We start from the raw sequence: 9,851 nt of genomic DNA on the forward strand, positions 1-9,851 counted from the left end.
GATTAGTTGACATCTAAACAATTAAATTTATTTATAGATTATCAAGTATTGGTGTTATAAATAATACGAAAGATTACAATCTGACTAAAAGACATGACTCGGATTAGCAACCGACTTTACCATGATTTACCTGAAGCTTATAAAAATAACCTTTTCAAGCTATTTAGTAAAATACGCTTATTGTATTATTTAAAAGTTAGTCATTACAAATGACACGACTCAGCCATTTATTACATTCTATAATCAAACTTATAAGTTTTTTAGTTAGTTATTTTACTTGTTAAAACAAGTTATTTTAAAAAACAGTTTTTAACCAAAAAATGTCAACCCAAATATTCATCTAAATTAAACTAGTAATAAGTCTATGTCTTTCAAAAGATAAAAAGTTTTATTTTATTCAGTGGCACTATATTCAAGATAATCTTAATGACAAAATTTAGAATATTTAAATTTCTTCACTTTACACTTATTAAAAACTACTTATCTTTAAGTTTAAGGCTTTTTAGTCAAAACCTTTTTGTTGAAAGTTATGCCCTTAACTAATCACTTAAGAATTAAAAAAAAAAACAAACCAAACAGTTATTACATTGAATAGATTTAAGACTAAGTACAAAGCTATAGTAACAGTTATATATTTAATAGAAATTTACGTGTTTTAAATGAGTTTGATATAATAATGTTTTTATCAAAATAGTTTTAAGCTCAAAAATCACGTTCATCAAAATATTCATATAGTATATTTTTTAAGTTAGTGATTTTATCACGAAATGATGTAAACTATAAAACATAAAGCTAACAATCACTGAATTACATAAACAGCTTAGTAACAAAAAATTCTTAGAGTTACAGCTTTTTATACTAAAATAAATATTTTCAAACTTAAAAATGCTTATAAGAAATAACATTGTTTAAAATCGATTTTAACAATAAACAACAAATAAAACAAATGTTTACTTATTAACAGGAGCATGGTAGTTTAGAATTATCTCCTTCCAAACTAATAGATAGTTTATATATGGCTGTATTACGGAAATGCAAACCTGCTTCAGTAAACTCGTGACAGTTCTTTATTTTTCCTTATTTTATTAAAATTACACCACCATCACTCTTTTTGAGTTTCTCCTTAAACACAAGACGGTTTTCAAAAATAAGTATAGGTACCGTTACACTTATATATATATTTAAATATAAAAAGTTCTGGCTGAAGGAGTTCGATAAACTGAATTGAAGCTAAATATTTATTTGATTATATAAAAAACAACAGTTTATATGACCGTTTCGTATATGAGATATATATTCTCATATACACATCAGTAAGCTAAAGTTTATTTACAATATTAAAATGAAATTTTAGAATATGAAATTTTTATAATTATTATGACGTAGTAATAACAGAGTTTATTGTAAAGTTAATTAAGTTTGAAAAAATACTCAGATCTTGTAAATTTAGGAACTTATGCATTTTGAAAAGTTTGGAAAAGATTCAATATTAAATTTGGCTGCAAACATTATACATTAGAAAAAATAACACTAAACAACAAAAGCAAAACACGAAATAAATGCATTTATTACCAAAAATACTTTTTAGCAATTTTAAAACTAACTAAATAAAACAACAAAGTAATATTGATCCGCAAACACAAATTATTTAAAAAAAAATCCGATATAGTTTAAAACATTTTTCTAATACAGTCTAAAACATTTTTCTTATATAGTTTAAAACGTTTTTCTATTAAAAAATTGCTGCACTCTTTGCAATATGGAAAAACACGAGATCTCAAAGTAAAACTCAAATCTAGCTTTAAATAAACGAAATGAACTTTTTAGTTATTGTAGATATTTTAAAGCTTTTATTTTAAATAGTTTTGAACATTAATATGTCTTTTTTTTAATGATTTTTTGAGTGATTTAAATATTTTTAAAGTTTTCTTTTAATATCATGTACACATTAACTTATGTTTAACGATAATATCACAACAAACAAACTGAAAATCTGTTCTGTTTAACAGAATGGTGAAAAAATTGCATTTGTAAATGTTTGTGTTTTGTTATATATATATATTTTTATATACATATACATTTTGTTTTATATTTTATTTATATTTTTATTATTTTAAAAAGAGTTCTAAAAGCTATTTTGTGTAACTTAGTATTAAACATATCTAAAACAGATCATTGAATTATTGTGTTTTTATAACTTATTGTTTTAACTTTTTTTTAAGTTTGTAGACAATAAAAGATATTCTAGTTTTTATTTAAATGTTTACTAAAAGTTAAGTACGGAGAAATAACTTCGAACATCTGTTTGAAAGCTTGTTAGAATTTTTAATCAAGAATTTTATTCATTTATGCTGTACAAGTCTTCTTCAGAATTGAACTTAATTTTTCTTGTTTTAATTCATACTAAAGGAAATTATGTTCAGCGCAAGTTATTTTATAATAAATCTAAAAATGTATAAAAAATTAAAGATTGAACTTAAAAGTAATTTTTTTTTATTTCAAATATGTTAATGCAAAATCTATTTTTTAATTCTCGGATGTTTTAACTGAAAAATACCTAAAATAGTTAATTTAAATAGCTGCTTAGCCGAAACTGTATAACAAAATAAATATAATTGTTTAAATGCCTGTTTTCACAAGAGTTATTATCAATCAACTAAGTTCTTTTTTCAACTAATTCACTAAATTTGATTATAAGTCTTAAAGAAAAAAAAATATTGTTATCTTAAATTACATATCACAGAGTAAGATTACGGTTTTAGTGATTAAGTAATCTTAAATTAATCGGTTGAAATTAAACTAATTTCACTTTTATTTAAACTAATTTATCTTTTCTTATTATATATTTTAGTGTTAAAACACTTGTAGAAGTAAACTTTAATTATACTTTTTAATACTTTTTAAACATTTTAAATACCATTGATATTCAAAAAAACTAAACTAAATTTTGTTTGTTTCGACAACGACTGCAACAAAAGTTTTATTAGAATTTAATTTTCCATTATAAGTGCTCATCACATAATAAATAATAAAACAATTTTGTGTAATTGACTAACAAATTTAATTTTGAAATTATGCTCATCAGTACAAAAATACTTATTTCTAATATATACATTTAATAGTTGGCATTAAACATAACTAATTGGTCTATATTTACACAATAAATTAATAAAAAGGAAACTTCAGACAAGAAAAATCTTCAAGATCTTTTGTTACTTCACATGATTCTTCAGACCATTCATCTTTATCAACATCATAACAAATTACTGAGGAGCTGTTTTCTTGAAAAACTAGAACTTTGTTACCTAGTGACACTGGTTTATTATAACCAATACTAGGTTGATGCTTTAAAACAACAAATTTTTTACAAACATTGTCAAAAACTTCACAACTGTTTATTTCATCCCAAATAACAAATAATTTATTTTTTACAACAACGAAACAATGAAGACTTTTATCACTTATCATACTAGGCATTAATGACCATTCATTAGCAAATACATCATATGATTCTACTGAGTTTAAATCAATACCATAATTATCCTTTCCACCTGAAACAACAATATTTTCTTGAAAAACAGCACAAGCTGCATGTTCTCTTGCTTCTTTTATATACGCAATTATTTTCCAACTTTCTTCTTTTGTATCAAATTGTAAACAGGAACTAATTGTTTCACAGTTTTGAAGGCAATAACCTCCAAATGCAAATATTTTGTCCATAAATGCACAAACACAAAATCTTAAACGATTATCGAACATACTAGTAACTTTACTTAATTTATTAGTAGAAGGTGAATAGTTTTCAACAGATTTTAACAAATTCCTTGAATTGTCACGACCACTAAATAAGTAATTTTCTCCTTTTAAATAACCTGCTTCGAAATGTTTTCTACCAAAAGAAAGAACTTTCGTTTTGTTTAAACCAATTCCACTTACTTGGTATACCGTATTTTTAACCATCCTACTTTCACCAATATAACCACCACATAATAAAAAGTTAAACAATTTTTGACCACAATATCTATTTGACTTGTTCTTTAGATGGTTCATATGAACTTCTTTTAATATAAAATCACACTTCTGGTTTTTACTGAACATTGAGTAACAACTTGTAATATATTTCAATGCATGTTTTGACAGCAACGTAAAACGAACTTTTAACAACAATTGTTTTGCATATTTGATTCGTTTTTCACTATTGTGTTTCAACTAAGTAATTGCTGCATTAAATATTTCAACTTCTGAGCTTATATTCAATTCAGAACTCGCAAGTATTTTTGCAAGAATACTAAAAGCCAAGTGTAAATAGTTTGGAGTTTCAACCACCATTGGAAAACAACGTTCTATAAAACTCAAAGATGACTTAGTTACACCAATTAAGTTGAAAATTTTAGCTAAACTATAAGTGACAGCATTTTCAACAAATAATTTGTCTTGGATGATTTCGCTGATAATTAAGTCTGTATCTACATTTTGAAAAAGGTTATTTCTTTTAAAAGCTAAAACAATTTCTTCTTCTTTTAAGTTTTGTTCATCTAAAAAAACTATAATATATTAGTTATTAATATATTAAATTGATCAAAATTATTGATACACTTTTACAACTATGACTTTGTATTTTCAGTATTGACTTTAACGATTTTTTTTTATTATAGTTTTAGTTATGGCATCACAACTATTTATTAATTGTCGTTAATAAATATAAAGTAAGTAAAAATATTCATTTAGAAATCAACATTTTAAGTTAGAGGTAGGGTACTAATAGATCACTAATAAGATGTATAGCGAGACAATGTTTATAAAATTTTACTAAAATCCGAAAAGTAAAAGTAAATAATCACAAGAATGTAATTGTGACCCACAAGAACAAATTTTAAAACTCAAAGATTATATTCTAAAGTTTGAAATTGAAATAATATAAAAATGTTTGAAAATTGTTGAGAATTCATTTTTGTGAAATGTTTAATGTTTATGAATTATATTCATTGCTGTTTCTCGTAAAAACTAAGTTTAGAATTTATCTATGAGATGGTTACTACATAACTATTTATTTGAATATTTTCAATTGCAAACAAAAACAACAGCTATTCATAAATAGTTCTATGTGCTGTTATAAGTTAAAGAATTTTGTACTAAAGTGTGTCAAACTTTATGTGTTATTTTGTAGTTATAAAACACTAATATTATCAATTAAATGCAAAGTAAAGCAAAAAATTTTTATTTTCATTTAATGATCTTATAATAGAGAACTTTTACTTTTTACCGTTTCAAGTAATCCAACAAAATATATAAAAATGAGGAAACAAAGTCAAAGAATTTTGTAAAATCCTTCGATAAAAGCAAAGCTAAAATGTTAAAAATACTATTTTGTTAAAAGTGGCTATACTATTTTGATACAATATTATTAATTTTATAATTATTAATATTGTTAAAAATATTAAAAAATATATTTATTTTTAAATAAATTTTTCAACTTTTTGTTTTTTTGGTCGTTTCTTTTATTAGTCTTTCCAACAGAATTTATCTATTTTAAGAAACATTTCCTGAAAACTTGAGTAAAGTATCACATAAAGTTAGTGAAAAGAACTTTTGCACTGATTTTTCAAATTTCTGATGAATTTGACAGTAAAAATATGGCAGTGAAATTGACTATATAGAAAACATTTAAAGAAAATGACTATATCTTACTATTAGACAAATTTTTATGTCTAATAAAAAACTTATAGTCAAAACTTTAACCTTATATACAAAAGTCAATTACAAAATTAAAAAATATCACATAGCCATTGTATGCCCTTAATACCTTTAATTTTACTTTTATTTATTTAAAATCATTTTTCAAAGTAGTATACATTATTGAAACCTTTTAAGCAGTTTTTTACAACAGCTAAAAAGAAATATTATGTTTTTTTAACATTTTCAAGTTATTTAAAAATAACTTGACTAAATAATTAAATCTATAAGATAAAAGTTAATAAAACTAATTTCACTAGGTATAATAAAATGATCAATGTTAAAATATTGTTTGAATTATCTCACCTGTATTGTTATAAGTATTGTAAGCTCGTACACTTTTATCATCTAATTGTTTTGTATAAAACTCCATACACCTGCTTTTAAAACAATCAACTACTGAATTTCTACAAGTTCCTTCAAAGCTTGTTAATTTTTCATGGTCATCTTTGAGTTGTTTTCTGTTATTATCAATGTGGTCCAATATTCTTTCAGCAGACATGACTTGAGGATGCTTTACTTCAATTTTTTAAAAAAATCTAAAAATAATAGTTTAATTATTTTCAGTTGTTTAATTACTTATTCATGTTTTATTTTCATTTATTTTTAGCTAATACTCTTAAAACCAAAAGTTTAAAAAATATCTAAATTTTAAAATATCAGTTAAAGTGGAAAGTTAAAAAATAATGTATTAAAAAAAACTCTTTTATAAACTCAAGAGTTTAATTAAACTGTTATCTTTTTTGATTTTTTATAAACAAAAATATAAATACATAAAGAATTTGTTACCCTTTCAAAACATTGGAATGTAAGAACACTATTAAAATCTTATATTTTATAAAAACACATTAATTTGAAATACTCATTGAGTTGCCGTTTTATCGTTTTGATTTAAAACTTTGTACTATAGTGGAAAACTAAAAATTCATAGTACACATAATGAAAGAAAAGTAGTCTTCCCCTTTTGTTTTTTAAAATTAGACAGTTTTTAGTGTTTTGACTAAATAAAAACAAAAAGTGGTTAGGTACCATTTTAAAACAACTATATTAGTCTTTCACGAAACAATATCATTGAAACGATCTTTCGTTTATTTAGTAAACATTATCAGTTCATTTAAAAACAGAAAAAATATCCTGAGTGACCAACAATTGTCCTCAATCAACTTGACGTTTACATATTACTTAAGTAATTAAAATAACTTATTAAACTAATAAATAAAAATTGAATCTTAAAATATAATTTGCAATAAAATATTAGTATGCAACTTTAAACTCATTTAATGTTTAGAAAAAAAAAGTTGACTAATATTATCAAAAATATTAAAACTATGCTGGGTAAAAATAAAAACTAACATACCTGAGTCATTCTGAGACTTTAAAAATAATTTAAATAAGTCTGAGATGTCCAGATGTTTTAAAAAACTTAATTTTTTCTAATTTATCCTTAGTATCCTGAATGCGTTTCTAAGTTACTTAAAAAATGTGTGCAAAGAAGACAAATTAGTATATAATTTAAACTATTTAAAGTAATCTATTTTTGTTTTTATTGTGACTCAAATTAGTTTGATTCTTTAATAGTTATAGTTAAATTTAAACTAGGCTGTATAGAAAAACTTTTTGTTCAAACATTTCTTTTTATTAATCTAGAGATCTGTGAACAACAAAACAGTGAAGTTTAGTGTATTGTTAATTCTGTTCGTAAAAATATTTAATAAAGTTTAAACTTAGATACACAAACTTATTTCTAAAATCTTAAAGTATTAGCAAGCAACTGATTTTTCTCGAAATAAACTACTTCAAAGGTAATTTAATTATTTCAAATAAAAAAAAAAACAAATTCTTAAATAACAAATTTAAATAGAGAAACCAGTGACCCTTGAAACATTAAAAACTGTAAAAAGTAAATTACTTATAAAAATATGTTAAGACAAATAGTTTAGGATTTTATTTTCATTAATTCTTATTTAAGTTTTTATTAGAAAAACTAACTTTTGTTTTATTTTAAAACTGAGTACTAAAAGTAGTTATAATTATCAAAATAATAAATTATTATTTTAAAAAGGGATGTTTAAATAATAATCCATAGAACATGTTTATCTTAAAAAACTTATGGTATAGTCAGTAGTTCCCTAAAACAAATTTTTAAACTGTTTTAGTTACTTTTTCTTTTGCCATTCATATGTGAAAATTTATACAAAGGACATAATTTAATTTCTCAAAACCTTATTAAAAATGTTAAAATACATGTTTGTAATTAAATCTTAAGCATATAAAAACACTTTTAATAGTATTTTGTTTTAAACTTTACTAAAAACATATTTATTGTAAGAATAAATATGTAGTACATAAAATTAAAAAAAAATCTTTTTAACTTTCTAAGAACTACTTTACTTGAATTTTATTTTAAGTACAAAAACTATTTTTGTTATAGATAATTTTGTTAAAAGTATTTTTTTAAAGCAACTTATCGTAATAATTACAGTTTTAAAAGCAATCCTACTATATACATTATTTTTTAAACGATTCTATCAATACCAAGTGACTTTGCACATGCAAAATCTTTAAAATCTTTAGTTACTTCACACGATTCTTTAGACCATTCATCTTTATCAACATCATAACAAAAAACTGATGAATTGTGATTTTCAAATATTACTATTTTATTTCCAATTGACATAGCTTTATTCATAGCGTAACGATTGTAACTTGATTTTAGTTCAACAAATTTTCTATTGATATTGTCAAAAACTTCACAACCATTCGTTCCACAGCCAATAACATATAGTTTATTCTTTAGAGTAACTAAACTGTGAAAAAAATAATAATTTACCATATTAGGCATTGATGACCATTTATCAGCAAATACATCATATGATTCTACTGAGTTCAATTCATTATCATCACTATCCATTCCTCCTGAAACTAAAATATTTCCTTGAAAAACTGCACAAGCTGCATACTTTCTTGTTTCTTTCATTCTAGCTATTTCTTTCCAACTTTTATCAGAAAAATGTTCTTCTTTTGTATTCAATTGTAAGCAAGAGTTAGTTGTTTTCTCTTCTTCACTAAAAGAACCTCCAAAAATATATACTTTATCCATAAATGCACAAGCACAAAAGTACCGACGTTCATCAACCATATTACTTACTACAGTCCAATTATTATTAGAAGGTGAATATTTTTCAACTGATTTTACCAAATTATGAGCATTATTAGTACCACCGAAAACGTAAAGTTCTCCTTTTAAACAAATAGCTTCAAAACCTTTTCTCTCAATAACCATTGAAGGTAGTCGTAAAACGTTGCTTAGATTACTTCCATTAACTTGGTGTACATCCTTGACTGTTTTTCTTGTTATACTATCGTACCCACCACATGATAATAAACTAAACTGCTTTTGACTACAACACCTATTTGTAGCATAACTACTTATTTTGTTTTGTAAACTTGTTTCTTTTTTAGTCATAACTTCATTCAGTACGCTCATAATTTCATTATTGCTAAAAAATGACGAAGTTTTATCTAAAACATATTTCAATGCATCTTCTGATAATAAAGAAAGTCGGATTTTTAGTAACAATTGTTTTGCATATTTGATACGTTCTTCACTGTTGTGTTTTAACCAAGTAATTACTGCATCAAATACTTCAACTTCTGAGTGAATATTTAATTCAGAACTTTTAAGTATTTTCGCGACCATAATAAAATCCAAGAGCAAAAAGTTTTGAGTTTCAACAACCATAGGAAAACAACGTACTATGTAAATCAAGGATATTTCAGAAACAGTCGCTAGCTTGTAAAGTTTAGCTAAACTATAAACTGTCAGAACATTATCTTTAGTAACTTTGTATTTTATGCAAAAGGATATCTTAGAATTTTTATCTTCATTGAACATCAACTTATTCAGTTTTAAAGCTACAGCTAATTTGTTTTCTTCAGTTTTTGTATTATCTGTAAATTAAACATATATATTTATATATACATATTAAAGATTTTATAAAATGTTCTGGTCAGAAGTGCTCGACTAATTAAATTGGAGCTAAACATTTATCTATTTGTTTAAAAACAATAGATCAGATTGCTGTTTCGTATATGAAATATAAAACTTCATGTACTCC

At 23.5% G+C, this 9,851-nt stretch overlaps 1 protein-coding gene across 1 annotated transcript; it reads right to left on the bottom strand.

Moving 5' to 3' along the window:
• Positions 1–8,248: 8,248 nt before the first annotated feature.
• Positions 8,249–9,433, bottom strand: LOC145842391 (kelch-like protein 25). Its single transcript, XM_082949824.1, has one exon. It carries the CDS (start codon positions 9,431–9,433, stop codon positions 8,249–8,251), a length of 1,185 nt encoding a protein of 394 aa, XP_082805950.1.
• Positions 9,434–9,851: the final 418 nt, after the last annotated feature.

The sequence above is a fragment of the Thalia democratica genome, chromosome 1 (genome assembly GCF_965202585.1).
Source record: "Thalia democratica chromosome 1, ktThaDemo2.hap1.1, whole genome shotgun sequence".
Classification (NCBI taxonomy): domain Eukaryota; kingdom Metazoa; phylum Chordata; class Thaliacea; order Salpida; family Salpidae; genus Thalia; species Thalia democratica.